The 22,585-nt window shown below is 40.8% G+C and overlaps 1 protein-coding gene across 1 annotated transcript in view; it reads left to right on the top strand.

The window, feature by feature from the left end:
- Nucleotides 1–4,123: 4,123 nt before the first annotated feature.
- GNPTAB (N-acetylglucosamine-1-phosphate transferase subunits alpha and beta) overlaps nt 4,124–22,585 on the top strand; it is a 48,531-nt gene continuing 30,069 nt past the window's right edge. Inside the window, exons 1-7 of the mRNA XM_082498349.1 lie at nt 4,124–4,197; nt 11,392–11,477; nt 16,694–16,813; nt 18,780–18,821; nt 19,528–19,733; nt 20,396–20,460; nt 20,848–20,982. Coding sequence (XP_082354475.1) covers nt 11,428–11,477; nt 16,694–16,813; nt 18,780–18,821; nt 19,528–19,733; nt 20,396–20,460; nt 20,848–20,982 — 618 coding nt within the window. The 5' untranslated portion in view covers nt 4,124–4,197; nt 11,392–11,427. The remainder of the gene's footprint in view (nt 4,198–11,391; nt 11,478–16,693; nt 16,814–18,779; nt 18,822–19,527; nt 19,734–20,395; nt 20,461–20,847; nt 20,983–22,585) is intronic.

Raw genomic sequence — 22,585 nt, forward strand, 5'->3', positions numbered from 1 at the left:
CGTCCTAGGGAATTCAGGTTGTTCCTTAGAGGCTCATGGAGCAAGAATTCAAAGTCTGGCTTTTCTGGGGATAATAGAGTAATATGCTTTAACTTGGTGAGTCCTAAAGTGGTCAGGCAGTTGGACTAGACGATTGTTGTAGGTCCCTGCCCACTATTCTATTCTATTCTATTCTATTCTATTCTATTCTATTCTATTCTATTCTATTCTATTCTATTCTATTCTATTCTATTCTATTCTATTCTATTCCTCTCTCCTCTCCTCTCCTCTCCTCTCCTCTCCTCTCCTCTCCTCTCCTCTCCTCTCCTCTCCTCTCCTCTCCTCTCCTCTCCTCTCCTCTCCTCTCCTCTCCTCTCCTCTCCTCTCCTCTCCTCTCCTCTCCTCTCCTCTCCTCTCCTCTCCTCTCCTCTCCTCTCCTCATATGCTGCAGCCTAACTCCCTAAATAATTTAACTCATTTCTTGATGGATCTTCATCCCTTCTTCCACAGAAGACAGAGCAGTTGACATTCTGCAAAAGAACCAGACCAGGCCAAGTTGCCTGCTAATTTAATCACATTGACATTGTACAGCTATCAGCAAAGTTTCAACAGTTTTCTTCTGGCTTTCTGCAGGCATTTGTGATTTTAGTTTGAAGGGCTCAGAAAACACAGTGTTTTTCAGAGTAAAATGTTAGCAAGTATTATGCTTTGAAAATCTGATTTCAGTGCCAGGTGCATATGCTGCCTCAGCCTCATCTAGATGCTCGCTTTCAGAGATCTTCAAAATGCCATTTTTCCAATCCTTTGCTCTCCAGTCACTGCTTTTCCTTCTACGTTATTTCTGTTTTCCTTTTTTCTCTAGTTATACTTAATATTTACCAGCTGTGCTCTTCACCTTATTGTAAATATCCTTTCTAGTATCTGCACAAATAGAAAAGAACTGGAAAGAGTAGGATGACTGGTTGCCATTTAGGAGATAATAAATTTTTTTCTCCTATAGAGATATAGGGCCAGTAGAGAAATGGGATCTGAAGCAAAAAAAAAGGATTCTATATTCTATCAACAAAATTTTCAAGTAATAAGTCCTAAATGTTCCTTGCATACCTATCCAGGGGATTATGGTGCTCCGAGGATTTTCAAAAATAGTGACACACTGAAGTAGCAAGCACAATTTTAAAATTTCCACTTTTGCTTCAGTACTGAAGGAAAACTCTCACTAGCTGCATATAATCAGATTGCATTCGCTGATGAGGCTAAATTTACTACAGACCAATTTAGAGATAATCCATTACAAGGCATAGCATCAGGAACCAGTATTGTCTCCCAGAAACTGACACCCAGATCACTTATATTCAGTTTCTATTTTATAGGTAGTCAGTGGGACTGAATCTTATCAAAGGCTAAGATCTCTCTAAATGGTGAGTCAAAATGAGATGATTTTTTTAAAGGGTTGAATATTGCATGGTGACTGCCTTTTACTGTTATGTTATGAATGACTAATTTTGATCTAATTATTGTATTTGACAGATAGTGGTACTACTAAATTCACTGTGCTGTACTGAGCTACTCATTCCAATATGCATAAGGTTACAGCTTTAAATAGGATTTCAGAAACATAGATACTAAAATTATACTTTTTGAGGGGTGGGAGACAAGAGAAGTCCTAGAAGGCCCTATTGTCTCCCGTTTTCTTTCCATAGAAAGTGCTAATGCATCCCTTCAAAATGCTGACAAGAACACCAGCCTGTTTTGACCGCTGCTTAGGGCTTAGCCCTCTACAAAGTTCTCTGTTGGCTCCTAGAGGCACAGAAGATATGCAGCTTCTTAGAGGAGCTGGTCCTTAAGAGTGTGTTAATACAGTAAATGAACATGCAAGATTAGCAGAGAAACCTAGTTTTAATCCAGCCGCCACAGATCATGTTAGCTGTGAAGATGTGGCAACACAGCTTTCACTGTGACTAACAACGCACATGCTTCTTACCAGGAGCTCATGTAACCTCTCTGAAGTCCACACTGGCGAGTCCTCATTGTTACTCATCTTCTGCTAAACAGGACAAAACTACCCTGGATACCTACACATGCCATTTTTGCATGATATAGAGATGTAATTTCAATGGTAAGTATTGACAACCAAGGAAAAATTAGGAGGATTTCTGGATTACATTTATGCTAATAAAACTACTTTATTATTATTTTTTTTTCTTAAATGTTACTGGATAGAGACTGTTTAGACCAGATGCACTTATGGAGTATGCATTTAGGCAGGTGTCTAGATTGCCACTAAAATCGATAGGAATTTAGGCACTTTTGTAGGAGCTTTTGAGGACTTTAATTCTTCTGAGCATGTGCATTACAAGAGTGAGTGGTGAAATAATCAGCTGGTTTTTTCTCCTCTCCATCCTTCAGTGCATGGGGTGAAGCTGTTCACAGCTGTGTAGAAGAAATTCTAATTCTTTTACAAAAGTTCTTAGAAGATCTCTTGTGAATGGGGCAAGAATAGAAATGATGGCTGCCTAATTACAATGAGGAAATATCAATTGGCCTCTGCCTCTGCTGCAAAACTCTTCTACGATGATATCCAGGTTGCTTCAAACAAACTTTCCACAGGTAAGCCATTACCTCTGTGTTCTTTACTTTTGCTTGCCTGACTTCGGACACCTCTGAATGCTCAGAAGTTCTGAGCATTCACAAATGCAACAAGTCCTTAAAAGTGAATTGCTGAGCCTTCAGAGTACTACTGGTTAGCTCCTGTACTGTGAAAAATCGGTCCTAAAGTGGAAGCAGGCATCAAACTTGCTGAATTTTGTCTTTGTCTTCGTGCTCAGTAGTGTTTGCTTCACAGAGGTGCTACGAGAATAATTCATGTTTGTGAAAAAGACCATACAGTGACAAACACTGGAAGCCTATGAGGAGGTTAATTCTCTGCTTTAGAGCGAGATTTGAGAAATGTGCTGTGAATATTATTCTTGGCTAACAGAGAAGCTTGAGAGGTTAGGTTGATCGTTTATGGTCTTCTGCCTCAACAAAAGATAATTACCCTATTGCCTCAGATATTTAGCTCTTACTCTTCTCCCCAGTAAATTAGAATGCAAAACATTTGGAAAAAGAATTCCACAATGCTTCATCCTTTTTAAGGAAGAAACAGTGTGAGCAGTTGATTGCTATTTTCCCAGGGTAGACATGCAGAAGAGTAGCAGCAACTCCTGCCTTCCTCAGGCCTTTGAACATTACAAGATGTCTCCAGTCCCATTGAAAAGAAGTAGTTACTACTTTTCTTTTGAATGTAGCTTTTACCCCCTCTTAGAAAGAAGGTCTAACTGTAGTAAGAAAAACATCTCAAAATCAGAGAGCTTTCTGAGATCTAAGAGATAGAAAATGTTGGTGAGGGCAACTTGCAGAAAATCAGGATCAAGACAAACTGTGCTTATAACTATTTGACTGCTTATTTAGATTACATCATATTCCAGAGAAGGCATGCATTTGCTTTAAGTGCTGCTACGTGCATCTTCAAGTTAATACAAATACAAGTACAGTTAAGTAGATTATTCCAAGAGCCCAACGATTTACATGGATAGTGATTTGGCAAGGCGCTTATACTTAGTATACATTTGATTATAATGGCAGCGTCTAATTTTTAGATATCCTGACACCTAGTGGAATTTATTGCTCCAAGCAGAATATCTGGGTTCATCTGCCTGTACAGTGACTGGGGAAATGAAGCAAGTTAAGTATCCCATTCCTGGATACAGTAGCAAGATATTCACCTGGACAGCTGCCTAAGCAGTGCATTAGATAAAATGTAAAAAAAAAAAGAAGAATTTGGCCTGAGCCCAGCCCCTTTCAGAGATGTGCCCACAAAGCCGGTTGCAAAGTCATGCAAGATCCCTGAACTGGTTTCTCGTTTTGAGCTTGGAAGGATTTTCTAGTGGCAGACATAGAAAGATCTAAGAAACTTGGATTCAGAGTTTCTCAAAAGGGATTTGAACCTGCATCTACTCTGTGTACTCTGTAACTTGCAATTAATTAGCAAGCTGAGAGTGGCCTTATTTTCATCCATTTTCCAACATGCCTTTCTGTGTTGCATGGAATAATCAAGACTTTGATGGATTGAAGATGGCAACAGTGTATGAACCCATGGCAAAATGGGAATATAGGGGAACGTGTGGAATAGAATCCTGTCTCCTGTCAGAAGCTGGCTGAGCTCTCTTGCAAGGCTTGGTAGGTATTTCTGCTATTCCTATTTCAAATATATTCCAGAACCTGTTTTTCCTCTCCTTTTTTGTTGTTGTTTTTTTTTTTTTTTTGTTTTGTTTTGGTTTTTTTTGTGTGTGTGTGTTTTGTTGTAACCTGGTGACAGTATTCTGTTTAGTTTAAATAAACTTCTGATCTTCATTCTTGTGATGTGAACAAGCCAAAATCTTTTAGTGTCTTCTCAGAAGGCGGGATCTGGTTGTTCCTTTTCATGCATCTATTCCAGTTTAAATATATATTCCCTGAAAATAGGTATTCTACAAGCAAGGATGGATATAGTCCCACCATGATTTGTACAGTAGCTTTTTACATCTCTATATCTGCTGGAATACTTTGGCTGATACCTTACAAAATCATATAAAGATTATGTGAATTTTAATGGCTTCATCACATTTGTATTATATGGAAGTATTTATTAGTTTGCATAAATGTATCCTCCCACACTTTGCACTAACTAGTAATCCAGGCCTTGAAGTCATTTGGTTTTCCCTGACTGATTTGCTGTTTTACTTTGGTGTTATGTCTCTCAGCTTCATATCTTCAGCACATTTTAGTCTGTTTCTGCATTTTTGCTGTATTGTTGACCAGAACTAACGGTTTTGTTTTCCTAATCTGCATACACGCTATACCTCAGTTCTCAATGAAAACCTCTGTAGCTGACTCAGAATACCAGGCCACCACTGGTACTGCAGCCACAACTCTGTAGGTGGTGGTAAAGAGATGCTGCCATTCAGTAATAATAGCTCAATAATAACAGTGCAGCACTTGAACAGGAGGTGCAGGTGAGGGAAGTTCTGGCAAATATCTAAAGGTTATATTCCTCCAGGGCAGTACTTTGGCACATTGGTGAGAACTTGTGAAGGAAGAAGACTTCATGTGTTAGGAGAAAATGCTGGCTGTGCACAACAGGCGATGAAAGCTTAGCTAGTCTTCTGTGTGCTGAGATTGGAGGTATGGGTTGTCATCGGAGGCCAAATAAGTATAATCACGCTGATAACATGGGACAAGGACATGGAACACAGCACTGTGTGGTGGGGTCTGAGACTCTGAAGGTAGCCCCTAGTAAATTTGCCATCCTGGCCCATGGCCTGTGAAGAAAGGAAAAACACCGTGACACCAGAAAGGTAAACAGGAGTAGGGCTCAGTGGACTGGGAGATCTGTGCCAAAGAGCCACGCACTCTTGGACACTTCTTAAAGAAGTACAACCAGGTGCAGTCCTCTCGCGCCACAACTGTGTAAATACACTAGGACAAACTTCTGGAAATGGCCAAGCATTGTTAATTTACACAGGGGGGAAAAAGAACAAGAGGGTGGTGTTTGTTACTCAGGAAAGTCACGGCAGTGAGTTGTAAGAAATAGTTAGAACACCTTTTGATGAAGGGATAGAGGACTACAAGAAGTGGGTGCTACTGCCCCCGGCCTCAGGAGGGCCTATGCCACCACATTATTTCGCTCTGGTAACCAGAAGTGCCTCTGCCTGATGAAACTTTTGACAGTGGCGATACCAGCAGTGTCCGATGTAGATGGCTGAACTTCATGGCAGAAACCAGACTAACGCAGAGTCTGCTGTCAGCCAGTGGCCTCCAACTATTTTTTTTGTTATCATGTTTTTGCCTCAAGAACTGTTCTTGAAGAACTCCATGAATAACCTTCTCCTAGCCTGGTGGTTACCCTGTCATGAACTTCATTTCTGTGCCGAAACTAGCAAAGAAATGCTTAGATGAAATCCCAGCGTGTAGCTCTACTGCATCTTTATGACATCCGAGAGTCCCCCTGACCCCTTTTAGCTGGCGAAAGCCAATTTGCTTTGCAGCCTACCTGGAAGCGTTCCCAGCTCTGCCGGAGGGGGGTTCGCACGGGCAGAAAAACTCTCTTGCGGATCAGTAATTTCGAGGTCACAGAGGACGTTAGACAGCAAAACGTTTAAACTCTGCCCCGCGGCCAGTCGGGCTCGCTGCCCGCAGCGCCCTGGGGCAGGGGAGGGCAGCGCCTCTCCCTGCGGCGGGAAGCTGACAGGAGCCAGACCCGCCGCGGCGCGGGGGCGGGGGCGGGCCCGCACTCCCGACCCCTCCCGCCCGTTCCTGTCCCCGCTGCCGCCAGGCGGCGTCGCGGCGCTGCCGGAAGCGAGGCGGGCGCTGAGGGCGGCGGGATCCGCCCGCCCGCCCCGGCGCACGGCAGGGCGGTGAGGCGGGCCGGGCCGCGCCGCGCAGGGCGGCGCCGGGCGAGGCGGCGGCGGTAGCGGTAGCAGCGGCCGCCGCCGCCGTCGGGCCATGCTGCTAAAGCTCCTGCAGCGCCAGACCTATACCTGCCTGTCGCACAGGTATGGGCCCTGCCTCTGCCTCGGGGGGCTCGTCCTCATGATCGTCTCCGCCCTGCAGTTCGGGGAGGTCAGTACGGCGCCGCGCCGGCGTGGCGTGGCTGCCCCCCCTCCACGCCTTCCCTACCCCTTCCCCGCGGCCGAGCCCAGCCGTGGCCCAGCCGTGCCGGCGGGGAGAGGCGCCTCGGCGCAGGGCGTTTCGGTTTGGGGCTTCGGGAGCCGGGTGGTTGTCGTGTGCTGTCAGCAGCGAGTTCCTTCAGCAGGCAGCTTGGGCGTGAACGCTGAACATACATATATTCTATATATATTTAAAGACATAAGGGAGCAAAGGCGCTTCACGATGTCGGTGCTCCCTTTTCGTGCCGCGATATCAACCGCGGCGGCAGACCCGAAGCGGCCCCGCGGTCTCGGCGTGCTGAGGGGCCGCCGCCGGCGGGGCTTCACCTCAGCCCGGCGGGAAGGCGGCCGCGGGGGCAGCTCCCGCGCGTGGGGCGCGCGCGCCGCCGGGGCGCGGGGGGATAACGCCGTTCTCCGGCAAACGCCAGGTGTGACGCAAGCGCTACGTACCCCCCCCCCTCCCGGGGGTCGTGAGGTGGTTTCTAACCGTCTTGGCGGGCCCTGGCGGAGGGGGGGGGAGCCCGGCACAAATCCGCGTGCTCCAGGAGCTCCTGTTTACTCGTCTTGTGCAATTTTTTTCTTTTTTTTTTCCCGCTCCCCTTATCGGGTGATTCATTAGTGCTGTATTTTTTATTTTAATTATTATTGTTATTTGATGTAACCATCAAAGGGCAGCCGGGAGCGACGGAGTCTTTCTCCCTTCCAGAGGTTAAGGAGTTAAATGCCGCCTCTCCCGCCTGGCTGCAGCTCGGCGCAGCCTGCATGGCACTGCCGGCTGCTTGTTGCTCGGTTTTGCCTGTTATTCTGAAAACGATGCAACATAACTTCTACTTTTTCCTAGATGCGATTTTATACGGGTGTATAGTACGTTTTAAAGTTTCATTTCATGTTACCCTGTCTGTTTTGGAAGTTATCAGTGAAAGAATCTGGAGGGGAAGACGACAATCCTGCTTCAGTGTAGTGTTTGAGAATATAGTAAGTATTCAGGGAATTAAAGTATTTTTGTCATTGTAAAAGGATGACAGTGTTAAATGCAAACAGACTGGTATTTCCTGATTCCTAAATTTCTCAAGACAAGTTGGGGTTTTTTTTTGTTTGTTTTTCTCCCCCCCCCCCGTTTTACTTTGGGCGCTTTCAGATACAGGAAAAATGAAGGGTTGTAAAGAGTATTATCTGAAACTCTCGAGTGTAGCACAATCAGAACTTTATTTTGTGTAGCTATACATTTTCATTGCATAAAATACTTCATCCCTGCTGTCTGGTAATGTTCACAACTTCCTGAAGCCCTTGACAGAATTCAGCAAATTAATTAATTGTGGAGTACTTTTAGCCACCTGTTTGTACAAGATTGTCAGCTTCGATTAGTGTATACCTCTTGGTGCTGTGAAACTTAGAGTGTACTTTTGCGTTTTTTTCAGAGTGGGGATTTAAATCCAACTTTAGGATTCCTTAGAACTTTGAAGTTTTTTTTTAAAACACTTCAGTAGTTGTCCAGGCTATGGCTGATTTCACTGAGAATCAGTCAAAATCACTGCTTAGAATTATTTTCCTACCAAATCTTAGTTTGCTACTTCCAGCCCTTTTAGAGCTATTTGGAAAGCTTAGATACTGTTTAGACAGTGAGCAAAGAACTGGCAGATTCATGTGGGAGTAAACTTTCAAAATTACATGTTAAGAAAAAAGAAGAGCGACCAGAAATGTTTAAAAAAAACCCAAAGAAAACAAAACGCCAACAAACCCCCAACCCTTTATGGAATGACCATACAGAAAAAAGCTTTTTGTATGACGATGATAAATGAGCATGGTAAGAGATGTTTTACTCTTTTGTTATTTGAAGCGGCGTGTTTAAAGTGGTAGTGAAAGGTTTTAGGAGAATCCAGGCTTGTGAGAATGAATACTATTAGACCTCTTCTGACAACTATAGTGGGAACAGAAAACAGTTCTTTAGTAGAGAGTCTGCAAGGCAGCAACTAATACAAATATGCAAGACTATTTTGAAAATGAAGCCAGAAATCTTTCTAGTAATTTATCAGGTCAGCCATTTTTAACAATCTGCGGGGAACTGTCAAGCAATAAAAAGCAGCATGAGGCTACGCTTATCAGACCCTGGTGTCTGAGCAGCATTTGCAGTTCTGCTTTTCCCCCACACCCAGAGGCAGCTTTTTTTGTCCTAGTAGGCAAAATTAGGTCTACTTGCTTAGATTCATGCTAATATCAGTATTAATGCTGGCAGAAAAATGGATGGCTAAGGCAAATAATTGGGATTGGTAATGATGTCTTTGCAGCCTCAAGGTGAAACTGAGCTTGATTTCAAGAAAAAAACTAGAGCTCAGTGGAATAACAGTGCATTAAGTGTGATTCAGGAGCATTTCTGCAAATGCATATAGGGTAGCCAGGTCTAAGCTGGTGCTGTAACCTAGTTGTAAGATGAGCTTTGAGTTTTAGGACAATTTGGTTGTAAACCCTTGGCTGTCCTTCGGTAGGTTGCTCAGCTTTGTGAAATGTTTTGTAACTGGAACATGCCAGAGCCACTGTTATCACCTGTCTGATACAGTATCTGCTAATAGAGGGTGTCTCTCCCTTTCTTTTTAAAGTGTTGTTCCCTTAGTGGTTTTATAATATCAGTATGTAAAGTTGAAGCAGAGCGGCCTCCAGGCATTATTGCAACGCGAATAATGTGACAGGAGGAAACAGTTACAGGACAAAAAAATTACCAGGTGGGAAGAGGTTAACTTTTTTCCTAAATATGTTTCTAAACACAGCTGTCCTGGGTCTTTTTGGCAAAAAGCAAATGCTTGAATGGTTAATGTTTTTCTTTTGGAGAGCCGTATTATTCATATAATAAATTACATTCTTACTCAAATACTTCTGTATTTCTTCTAGAAGCAGATCAGTGTGTGTCAATTCATCATTATCAGAGTGGGAAATGTTTCTGCATGGATACCTTTCTGTGTGTGCTGTATTAAACTAGTGTATTTGGCAGAAGGATATAGCGACTTGTGCATGAAAAAGTGTAATGCTTCCTGACTTCGGTATTTAAGGAAGGTGGTTTTATGCTCACCTGGGAAAACATATGTAAGGGGAGTTAACTTGTACAGATGTGATCTTGGTTACAAAGAGACCGTTTGCAGCTTTGGCAGGAAATGTGTGTGTGCACGCTTGTCACCCAGCCACATGATGGGGCTTCCCTGCTCTCTAGATGGCTTTAATTTGCTTTAGTGGCATGAGGGTACAGAGATGCGTACCTTCTTAAAAGGGAGGGAGGTAGTCTTTATGTTATGGTTTTGAATGCATAGAGAAATTATATATATTTCATAGTTCCCATAATACATGAAATAAGCAATAGTAAAATTTAAATCTAAAGAGAGCTGTGTAAAGTACATACTATGCTTTCCTGTTATTTTTTTTTCCTCTCCAGTAAGTGTAAATGCATACTTCTCCAGGTAAAACAAGACACTACCCCTTCATCTTCAAAGCAGCACAAGACACCACTGTAATTTTTAAGGTTGGACTTTCACTGGAAAAGATAACATAGCAAGTTTATGTCAGAGTAGAACCTAAATTTTTTTATTATTTTTATCTCAAATTACTTTTATTATATCAAACATTCAGCCTTTTTAGCATTGAAAAGTCTGGGTTGTTTTTCTTTTTTTTTTTTTTTTCTATTTAGAACCATGATATCAGTTACTTTGTTCATAATAGAAATGTAACTATGTGCTTCTGTTTGGGGGGTGTGTGTGCATTTAAGAATAGAAATGGAATGTAAACTTGCGGCTTTCCAAAGTAAGAATCAGCTTGTGACTGGTTCCCCATATAGCTAATTTATGAACGTGCCCAGGAATGGGGATGGCTGGCAGAGGGCATTTAAATTGGGTGCAGCTTGGCGTTTTAGCTAAGTGACCTTGACGGCTGGATGGAGGCGGGGAGAACAACCCTATCTTTGGCTGTGTGTCCCCACCATTTCTCATCTGCTCCAACTACCAAGTAGAGGAAGATAAAGTGCTCTGGTTTTTGAAGGTTCACCTGTCTGTTGGTTTAGCTCACTGCGCATCGGGTGAACTTGTGTCAAACTAAAAGGGGGGTGGCAGAAATGCAGGGGGATGGAAGAGAGGCTTCAGCCTGCAGAAATTCTTTGCTGTTGGGTTAGTCTGGCTGCAATGTCAGACGTCACCTGTATTGGGAAAGAGCTATTGTGTTCTAAGTTTGTGGCCAGGTCAATTTGCATAATTTGATATGCCCTGGCCTGGCTGTTTGCAAGATCAGATTTCAGAGGTGTGTGTACTTCAATATGTCCTCTATGAGAACAGAAAGGAAGATGAGCAAAATTATGCAGGGGGGTAGGGGTTTCCTGCTTGTATTGAAGTATATTTGTCTTGAGTCTCAGTTTTGGGAAAACATGACTGAATTTTTAAAGGCTAAGAGACAAGGGGAAGGTAACCTAAATGAATAGTGGCTTCAAAAGTGTGTTTGTAAAACATGAAATCTGTTGTTGCAGAGAAAAAACAAAGTTTGTTTAAATCAAGTGTGCTCTTAAGTTCTGGGTCTGATTGCTGGCTCAGTATAATAACTTAGTTTCGATTAAGGTCTGGTCAGTTGTGCATTAATGCATAGATCAATTTGAATGAAATTGATTGTGATTAAACATTTTAAAAGGAGAAATTTAAGTGTCTAATTTGAGAAGGTGGTGACATCAAGTGGTCTTTGTTTTGTTTTTTTTTCTTTACAGGTTGTCTTGGAGTGGAGTAGAGACCAGTATCATGTTATGTTTGATTCATACAGAGACAATGTTGCTGGCAAATCATTTCAGAATCGGTGAGCTTTACTTGCAGTTAACAGCATTGCACATTTTACTGTTTAATGAATTTTCAAATATTTAAATCAAATATTCTAGAGGAAGTAGCATATTGTTGAGTAGGACCTTATTGTAATGGTTTTAAACTGAAAGAGGGTAGATTTAGATTAGATATCAGGGAGAAATTCTTTACTGTGAGGGTGGTAAGACACTTGAGCAGGTTGCCCAGAGAAGTTGTGGAGGCCCCATCCCTGGAGGTGTTCAAGGCCAGGCTGGATGGGCAACCTGATCTAGTGGGAGGTGTCCCTGCCCATGGCAGGGGGGTTGGAACTAGATGATCGTTAAGGTCCCTTCCAACTCTAACCGTTCTATGATTCTGTAACTCTAAAGCTGCAATAAATTTTAAACTGAGTGGTTTTAAAATTGTGAGTTAGAGCTTAATATCCAAGCTTGGAAGATGTTTCGCATTTGGAAGCTCTAGCCATATAACAGAGTTTGCATTTTAAATGCATTTAATTCATCCAGTCTCTACGGAAATCAAAATGATGACAATGTTAACAATAAAGGGAAGACATGACATGTTTTCCATATTAAGATAGGAAAATGTAAGTACTGTTCCTGTGTGCTTAGAATTCCAACTTTCAGTGTTCTGAAGTTATTTTTCATTTACCTGACATATTATGTGACGTCTCATGAGGGACGTTATTTAGTAGAGAAGTCACAAAGCTAGTAAGAAGAAGGTTTTTAAAGCTGAGTGCATGGGAGAAGTCACAGCAAGTTGGAAACCAAGTCATATGGTTTGTTTCAGTTGTGTTAACTGCTATGTGACTTCTTGTGGTTTCATCATTCGTGTCTGAATAGTTGTGGGGTCTGTTGCTCAGGAAGTTAGTGGACTGTGAATTGGTAGGTGGAAGAAACTACTAAGGAGATATCATCTGACTCTTGAGTGTTGATACACTAGACTGGAAAAAAAAACAAACCCTGAAAGCAGATGCTTAATCTGCCTTTGGGTTTGTTGAATCATGGGACACTAGAAATGATCAGATCAGTTTGTCATGCTTTAGGTGGTGCAAGATAACACTGTAAAAGTACGTTGCATGGTGTCATGAACCCTACGCACTTTTATAGTCTCACCTCTTACCCCTCTCCTCCATTTTCCAAAGGATGACAGATGAAAGCAGAGTGATACAGCTCATATGGATGATTAGCTTAATGTTTACATGTTTCTGCAGTACTTAAGTGAAAGCATGGAAGTTTGTTGTGTCACTACTAAAATGCCTGACTTGGTGATAATTAAGAACAGTACTTTTATAAAATGGTTGAGTTTGTCCAAAACAAAGCCACAAATCTTACTGTTGTGGTGTAGGTATAGTCAGTTCACAATTCTGCAGTGTGTTTTCTTACTTCATTTTGGTTGTGTAAAGCATTCCTTAGCTAGTGTTGATTTCTGTGAGTTGTGAGCAAAATATCCAGTGCCTGGGGATGAGCTATTGGCTGCCTGAGCCAAAGCTTAAGGCTTGCATGATGGGTACTTGAGTTATTCCAGTTCACCCATATGCTTTTACTCTTATGTTTGTTGTGATATTTGTGTGTGGATTGTAAAAATTCATACTGACAAAAAGTTTGCGGAGACATACTCTTAGGCATCTGTTAACTTTTAGAAGTCCCTTGTCAGGGGTTCAATTTGTTTTTATTACCAAACTTCACAAATACACTAATGGACCCCATCTTGCAGTATGCACTGTATCAGTGGTGGTTTGATGGAGTTTTTAAGGCTGATACCAGTGCAACGTGTAGGTTGTCACATGGTTTTTACATAAACCAAGGATTGTGGACTTCCAGTTTTGATCCTAGCTTATCTGTTGATTTTAATCAGTCCTTATTTTGGTGTTAGAGAAAAATATTCAGACTTGGAGAATAGGAAACATTTTAGGTTGGAAATTAAGCAGATCCACTGCTTAGTGGAAAGCAAAAGCTACATGGCCTTTAGGAAATATTAATGGACCTTCAACTGAATTAAAGTAGTGTTATCTTCTAGGAGCTTTTCAGGAAAAAACCTCTGTTTTTGTTAAACAGTTGTGTTATAAACTTTTATAAAGAAAATCTCAGAATAAAATGTAGACAAATTTGTGCATGCAGGCAAGCTCCTTACAAACTCAAAAAGCTTTTCTTCCTGAGTAACACAAAAACAGTGATGTTGCTAGCATCGTTAGTTACACCTATTGAATGCTGTTCTCTGCCAGACCGAGGAAGACTTCTTGTTTTGCCCTGAAGTTTAGCAATTGCTTTGGTTTGCATTTCCCTCCTGTTGCATGTCCTTTGGCATCCCAGCTGTTGCACTTTCCAGGTAGTCACGTCAGCTGCTAAACTTCCTACGTACATTGCCCGGGCTCTTACACAGCTTGAGATAGTGGAGTAGAAATTCCAGGGCTTTTCACCAAGCTGCTTCATCCAAACCCATTTTTGAAAACTTAGCTAGTTTTGGTTTGAAAATAAAAGGGAGAGAAGGAAACTAAATAATGGAGCTGCATGCATGAGAATCTTGGACGAGAACTCTATTTTATTTCTCTGCATCAGCAAATTCTGCTTTTTGGCAAATGTTGAAGTGTAATTTTGCTATTCCAGGGCATGGCCAAATCGTATTTAAAACTCCAAAATAGGTATGGAAACAAAATGTGAAGGAACAATCCTCAGCTTTTAAAATGTACAAACTGATTTCAGTATGGTACAGCAAGCAAGAGCCATCAGTGGTCAGGGAGCCATTAATTGTTGAGCAGAGTGAGGCTGGAGAGGGGAAAAGATGCCCAAATTAGGGACTCAAGAAGTACTGGAGCAGTAATAGCAACGGAACAGTTGAGTTGCCATTGGTGGGCAATTACAGAGATGTGACAGGCAGGAGAACTGGGAGGTTTACAGTGGGGAGCTTAAGGGCATAATAGACTTACACTCGTTCTTAAAGAGGGTCAGCAGGGTTGAAGATCACTGTATGGTAGCTTGGGAGAGATCCAGAGGCTGCTGTACTCCTTCAGCAACTGTGGACACTGAGACAATGAGGCTTTATCTTCTAGCCTCAGTCTTGGCTGTGAGCATGGCTGTCATATGTAAACAAACATCACCGGTATGGAAAATGCTTCTGGGCAGGTGCATAGAAAAGGCAGCATGTGACAGGTCTCCTATCTGGGAGATCTGGTGGCTCTGGCTTTGTCTTCATACAGGATCCTATTGATGTTTTTAGGTTTGCAAGTAAAAAATGGGTATGTTTTTGAAAGAAGAAAATGTAAAGGAGTATCCAAAACAAGCCTCAAGAGCCTGGGAGTCTCTAAGGAAGTTTACAAAGTCCATGTTTGCTGATAGTAAAATCAGTAGCAAATAGGAAAATCGACGATTTTCTGTAGAGAGGTGTTACATAATTCCCATTTCGGCAGCTCATCTTGGGTTTAATCTGTTTGCCAGACTGGTATTTGTGATGAAGACCAAATGCATAAATCCACATGAAGGAGAAACGCAGCTACAAAATTTGAGGGAGAAAAATTTTGATCTTTTCTGACCTTGAACAATTTGCAAAAGACTCTGCATATTAAAAATAGCGTTTGAGAGGGATAATGTGGAAGGGGCTCTCCTGTTCCTTTTTAATTTTAAAGCAAAATGCCGCTACATGCTTTTCAAAATATAAACTTTCAGTACTTTTTGAGAAACCATGAAACCAACCAGAAAGCTTTGGCAAAGACCAAAAAAGGTGAAATCTTAACAGTGTTACTCTTCTAATTGGGAGCAACAAATTAATGTGTGTGATATGGTTTTTTTTATTATAATGTTTGATAACCACTACTTTCTCAAACAGTGTATGCTGTAAAAATGCATTAAGAAGATTTATCTGAGTATTTGGATAAATTTTAAGCAATTAGACTAGTGGATCTGCGGAGTTCACTTGCTTTCATAGCCTTTTTTACCAGTCTCTATTGCCAGTGGTAATGAAGAGTGTTCATGAGAGAACACCGCAGTGTGTTGCATGTCAGAGGTGAGAGAGGCTTTCTGGGTGGTGCTGTAGGTGTTTGAACTGTCTCCGAATGACCCACCATTATCTTCTAAGTGTCCTAGCTCAGCTAGGAACAGTGCTGAATTGAGTACAAAACGTTCCCCTCTATTGTGCTGTGACCAGCTCCTGGCTGCCCTTTTACCAAATTTTGTGCTTCAGTTATTGAATCTTAGCCAGTAGAAAATGAAGCTGCGTGGAAGTTGTCTGCATGTCATACTGTGCAAGGGAAGGTGGAGGAGATAGCTACCAGGTCTGTTTCTTTTTGGATGTTTTTTTTTTGAAGGATGCAGTGAGTGGGGAGGGAACACCTTTCCTTGGGAACCTCATTGTGTGACCCCATGGATCTTAGAGAAGTGCTCAATGTTTGCTAGGCCATCTACAGTTTAGGAAGGTATTGAATAGCTTGACATTGGAACTTTTGAAAATAATAGTTCGGGCATCCTGCTCTGCGGGACTGAGGTTCACCTACGGCAGCAGCCTGGAGTACCTGCTGGAAAAAAGCTGTGGGCCTCGGGGAGGAGATTACCATAAACAAATAGAAAAAAGGTACCCAAAAAGCTTTCTTTTCTTCTGCCTTAGGTATGCTAAGAAATCTGTAACTGTCCAGAAACAGCTCCAGGATATTAAATTGTGTGAAGAATGAATTTGACTGCTATGTCTAGAGTCTGAATTCATGTACCCTACTTAGGTTGTTGGCTTAAGAAATGCCCTGTTATTAATATCTAAGAGGCATTCCTAGGATAGAGACCTGGTCCTGCTGAGATATTATTGGCTCTGTGCAATTAAATAACAGCAAGTATGATTTAAGTCTTTATACTTTGTGCTGTCCTGCCTAATGTAGTTGGTGAATTAAGGATGTGCCTGGATGCTAGTACTGATTTGAGAAATGTTTTATGGATTTGAAGGAGTTGGGTTATATGTTAATGTCAGTGAAATTTAGAGCATAAAGTTCAGATTTAGTTCCTGAACTGTTATAGCCACTTTATGTCCTTTTTGGGTTTATGTCTGCTGTTTTGTCAAAGGCTTGTGTATAATTAAGAGATGATATATACAGCTAAAGAGAAGCTTTTTGCTTTGTCTTGATTGAAGCCTAGACCCCAAGTATTTCTCTTGTTAGACAGAAATTGCTATTGTAGGATACCACAAACACTTGTAATGTAATATTAAACAGCTCATGTAGGTTTCATTTGAATTATGTAGGCTTTGTTTACCCATGCCGATTGATGTGGTATACACCTGGGTGAACGGCACAGATGTTGAACTGATCAAAGAATTGCAACAGGTCAGAGAACAGATGGAGGAAGAACAGAAAATAATGAGGTAATAATAATGTGTTTTTTCCCTTTAACTGACAGCAGCAATCTAATGCATTACTAGCCCTTGTTGGTTTTTTTCCCATGTTACTCAACATGAAAATTCAAAGCACATTTTCTCACTTCCTCGTTTGATTATTCTCAAAACTTCAGTTCTACATTTAGCTATGAAGTACTGTCTAATCGGAAAACTGTTTAACATACAAAGCGTAATAATTTAAAATAATTAAGTCTTGAATTTGTAAAATGCCATGCAGAAAATTGTGCTTTGTGTATGTCATTTTGTATTGATGTCTATAACTCAGTTTGTAAATAATAATAAAATGATATCTCAAATATACAACCTCTTACCCTCCATCCTCTTCTTTTTCCTCACTCCCCCCCTCTCCTCCCCCCCCAGTATTTATTTTTATAATGGGCTTAATAAAATCTTAAGCATATGTTTCTTAAAGGCTCTTTTTCAAAGTTAGATTTCTAGTCCCCCAAACACAGAAACTGAGAAAGCGGAAAAGAATTTATTCATCTTATAAAGGTATGAGTCAGGCTGCTAACTAAGGAGGGAAAGACATGTATTGCTTCATTTGGTGTTATAGGTTGTGCTATACAGTTCTGGAAAATTACTGATCTAAGGCTTCAAACACAGGCTGCTGCAGATATCTTGGATTGTGTCGTGTAACCGTTGATTTAGCTCTTAATAAGCAGCTCTGTGGTCACGTGATCTGTTTTGGCTACAAAATATGCTAAATGGAAGAAGTCTGTATTTTAAGGGTTGTAATGGTTTAATTCAGAATAATCTGAAATCCATGAGTGGAGGCTTGATCTGATTTTTGGCAGGTTATGACTTGCAATTTAGGTACCACTTACAGTATGATTACAAGTGAAATCCTGGATCTTTATTTTAGTATTAGTAGAACTTTAAATCTGTTAAGTTTAAACATCTTAAACATAGACGTGGTCTCTGCTCTGAAAAGCTTTCAAATTTATGCTAATCTTTTCCTAGCAGTTCATACAACAAATGTTAGTTGTTTAGCTTTGTCATTGCTCATGCTGTGATTCCCATTTTACAAAGGGAAAAACACATACTTTTTTTTTTTTTTTTTTCCATAACACTGATCTGGAAAGTTTATCAAGCTTATGAGTAAGACTTATGTCCACTCCACCTTCATTATCTACAGGGGCACCTGGTTCTCTCCCTTATAGATAACTTTTTTCATGTACTTTAAAATCGGTTAGCACTGTTACAAAAAGAGCTATTTCATGGGATCGAGATAACTGCAGAAGATAAAGGAAAGGATGCTATAAATCTTTGCTAATGAGTGTATATTTTGTACTGTATAGCAAAACTTAGTAAGTTGTAACTTTCTTGTTGAAATGCCTAAATTGAGCTAGTCATGGTCCAGGTGCTTTATTCTGCAGTGGGAGAATAGCTTGATGGATGGTGGTTCTCTTTCTGTTGATGTGTGTAGAAGGGTGCCCTTCTGGTATTCTATGATTACTATTTAGCATCAGCACTGCGCTTCCTTTACATTAATCTTCATTAGCTTCTATGTGCACATGGCAAATGCATGATAGACCCTTATCAGAATATGTACGTTAGGCAAAACAATCAAGTCAGCCTAATTTCAGGTCATTTCATCCTGGTTTCTTGCCAGTGTTTTTCATATCAACAGCAGTTTCATTAAGTAATCTAATAATAACCCCTGAAAGTCCTGTTAGCAAAAAGAGTCCTGCTACCACAGCTGTCAGCACAACCAAGAATTTTTGAGCTACACATGAGGGTGAGCAGTGAGGGGCATGTGTGTCAGCCTGTGCTTGCAATTGGCAAGGCCAATGGTAAGGCCTTGGCAGTTTTATAACTGGGTTATCGGTGCTTCCACACTGTGTTCCTGACTCAGTTAACAATCTGAAATTACACTAAATTCCTTACTGTCAATTCAGTGTTATTTAATGTAGCTGTTTTAATTTTGTAACAGGGAAATCCTTGGAAAGAACGCAACAGAACCAACAAAGAAGAGGTGAGTTTGTGTGATTTTGGGCATATATTGGAGTAAATTATATCCTACTATAGCTGAAATGATATCCTACTATAGCTGAAAGTAGATGCTGGTTGGGGAGGTGGTTTGATTTTTCTATAGCCTATGCATGATCTCCTTCTATGTCACTTCAAGAAAAGTTGACAGCATGATAATATATATGTTGAATAAAAGTAATGTTATTGTGACATATATGAATGAGCTTTTTAAAATGTGACAATTTCTGAAGTTCAGAAAGCATATCCTTGTCACTCGTTAGGCATCGTTCCTATTCCAAGTGTGGATTTTTAATGCATATATACCTGGATTTTTACAAGTGCCTCTGCTGCCATGAAGTGGCAGGGCCTCTTGTGCCTCTGCTGCCATGAAGTGGCAGGGCCTGGTCTGTCCCGTTCTTCATTGGGCTTGGTCATTCTGCTATTTGAGATCTTCTCAAAGTCTGCCCATAGCAATCTTATAATCTTGTAAACTTTCGAAAAAACAGTCATGGAAATGAACTAAATTGTAACACTCAGATACTGCCTTCTGCAGCAAAATAAACATGCTCTTAGTAATTTCCCCCTGCCCCAGGAGATGTTAGAAATAATTAATCAGATTTTACAAAAACATCTCTCGTCACATCTGACTTTGATTTTTTTGTCTTAAATTTTCTACTAGTGTTAAATATACCTCTGGTATTTTGCTGTAGTGAGAAGCAACTGGAGTGTTTGCTGACACACTGTATCAAAGTGCCAATGCTTGTCCTGGATCCTGCGCTGCCTACCAACATCACACTGAAGGACCTGCTGTCCATTCATCCTGCTTTACAAGCTGCTAACAATATGTTCTTTGTAGCAAAACCAAAAAATCCTTCTACCAACGTGACAGTAATTGTTTTTGATAGCCCTAAGGATGGTAAGAACTTATTTGTTAGATTCCAGCCAGTTTTCTAGAGGAAGCTTTTTAGTAAGTTGCTGTGAATGAGGATTTTTTTCCCCTCCAATTAATTTTGTGTTTGACTTTAGCGAGTCATTCACCATCTCTTGCCCTCAGTCTGTTCCTCTAAATGATGACATTAATGATACTGTTTGCTTTCCTCCCAGACAACAGATTACAGATGATTACAGTTCCATGCATTAAAAGACTATTGCAAAACAGGTTTCATATCTGAGTATCTGTGTTGCACTGATAATCTCAGAAGGCTGAGGTTTAGACTGAGAAAGATTAGTTTTAGAAATCCTCTTTTAATTGCTGTGAAGTCTAGTTTGAATATTGTGCAATAAGTTCTGCCCTTGCTCAAAGGATTGCATTCCTTAAAACAAAATTATCCATGTGTTCAGCATGCGTAAGTAGGATCTTAGAGCAAGTATGGGCTTCTTATTTTGTTTAACATGTAGTGTCTGATCACTACCACCCACCAGTCCAGCCACTGGTGTTTATTTTACCACCAAGAATTATCTACCAATTAAGACAACTCTTCACACCATAAATATTAAATTGTTTTAATTTGCAAAACTAGAATATACGAAAGAAGTGATGTTCAGTTTTTGATTTGCAATGCTTTTTTTGTATTCTAGTTGAAGCTGCCCATTCTGGAATGTTAAAAGACAACAGCAAACAGATAGTATGGAGGGGTTACTTGGTAAGTACTTTTAAAATCTGTTGAATAGCTTTTGTATATGTGAAACTTTTTGTACATTTTTAGGAAGCGTTCTGTGCTGTTCTTTTTCCATAAGCCACATGTAGTAAGAAGTGAAAGCTTTTAAAATAATCTTTATTTCAACTTTGAAGTTGGGGCTTTGGATGGGGCTTTGAGCAACCTGGTCTAGTGGGAGGTGTCCCTGCCCATGGCAGGGGGCTTGGAACTAGATGATCTTTAAGGTCCTTTCTAACCTAAACCATTCTATGAAGTTTGGGTTAAGTGACAAAATATACACTATTAAATCTGTCACCTGATGAAGGATTGACAGATAAATGTGAATTACTGTAAGTTTAAAAAAGTCCTTATACCCTATTTTCTTGGTTTTAGACTACAGACAAAGAAGTTCCAGGTCTAGTATTAATGCAAGACTTGGCCTTCCTTAGTGGATTTCCAGCTACATTCAAAGAAACAAATCAGCTACGAACAAAACTACCAGAGAGCCTGGCCTCTAAAGTAAAGCTGGTAAGGGTCCGGAGGAAAGAGTAACTTGTTTTTTTTGAATGGTTGACTTGTGGGATCTCCCTCACCTGGGAGATTTAGGATGTTTCTGATAGTAATCTTTTTGTGTGTGTGACTCTATTTTCTTGAGTTGTGAAGAGTAGTAAATAGTGACTCAAATAGTTGACCTCAAAAGCCCGATTATCCGTTCTGGGACTGCATGTTATTAGGCATTAGATTTGCTAGCCTACAAGTGATTAAAAGGTACCAGCCTTATTAGTTTCTCTCAGCCATTTGCTATAGGCTGTTGTCTTGCTGAAGTATACTGGCTTGTTTAATGTGACAGAATTTTGTTTATGTAGCTTGTTAGCGTTTTTTCTTCCCTTTTTGCTTTTAGAAGAATTATCTTAATAGTAACAACACCAGATTGTCTCACAGCTGAATGCAGTATTTCTCTCTGCCAAGTACTCTGTATGGTTTTGAGCAAGTTGCACTTCAACTTAGCCACCTGTAAGGCGACAGTAGATCACAACTTGTGTGACTGTGCCATCCATTAACATTTCGTGCCTTCTATTCTCCCCTCTCCTTGGACACCTTTTCCAGTTACAGCCAGGTTTGACAGATAGGTGGAAGTTTCAGAAGTCTGTGAAAATCATTGGCGTATGTATTGGAGAGAGATGTGATTGTTGGTGTGAAAGGGGCTGAGGCCACGGAGTTTGTGGAGGAGAAGGAGTTAGCAGGGATAAAGGGATGTCAGTCTTTAGGTACTCTGTCTTTGTTAGTCTGATGCCCATCTGTAAGATGTGCTGATTCACTTTATGGCTTGTTCTTGGTGTTTGAATGAGCATGACTTCCTTTCCTTGACTTTTTTTGTGGCACACCAGGTTAACAAGTCATGTATTCTGCCATTGCAGAAACAATATTGTGTAACCCCTTTCATAGGCGGGTCATGCTCCAACTTTTAATGCAAGCTGAACTTCTTTCTTGTCTTGGCTTGTGTTAGCAGGTTGTCTTACAGTCCCAGTAATGGTAGAAACCTTTCGAAGCAAACACATTTGTACCTCTCTTCCTACATGCTCTTGAACAGCTTAATAGAGAGAGTTCTTAAATAGTTATTTAAGCTTATATAGCTCTTTTCTTTTCCCTTTGTTTACATTTCTAGTGTATTCATAGCAAGTTGTTATGACTTTTCCTAGCCCTTGTTTTACTAAGTTAATTAGGCAGTGCTCATCCCACACCATTGGCTATCCATTTCTTCCTTCCTTCTGACAGCCCTTCCCTGCCATGTCCATTGTGTATTTGTCTGTCTTCAACACTATTAACTGAAATTTTGTACAGTATTTTAAATGAGGCATCACCAGAACCTTTTACACAATGAAAAATACATAGTACATAGCTAACCCAAGGCTGGCAGACCGTCGGAGCCTTGCTGTGTGCTAGATTATGCTCATTGCAAACAGTACTGCCACTGTTTCTATGTAACCTCCCTTGCATCCTCCCAATGCTGTGTATTGGTGCTGTTCATAAAAATTGTCTCTTGCTATTGTGAATCTGTTGCTAGTTTGGGTGAGTGATGGCAGATGTGCTCTGGTGTGGCCAAGGCATCTTTCCTTCTGTTTCTTAGTGG

Source organism: Vanellus vanellus (genome assembly GCF_965231255.1).
Source record: "Vanellus vanellus genome assembly, chromosome: 1".
NCBI classification, from domain to species: domain Eukaryota; kingdom Metazoa; phylum Chordata; class Aves; order Charadriiformes; family Charadriidae; genus Vanellus; species Vanellus vanellus.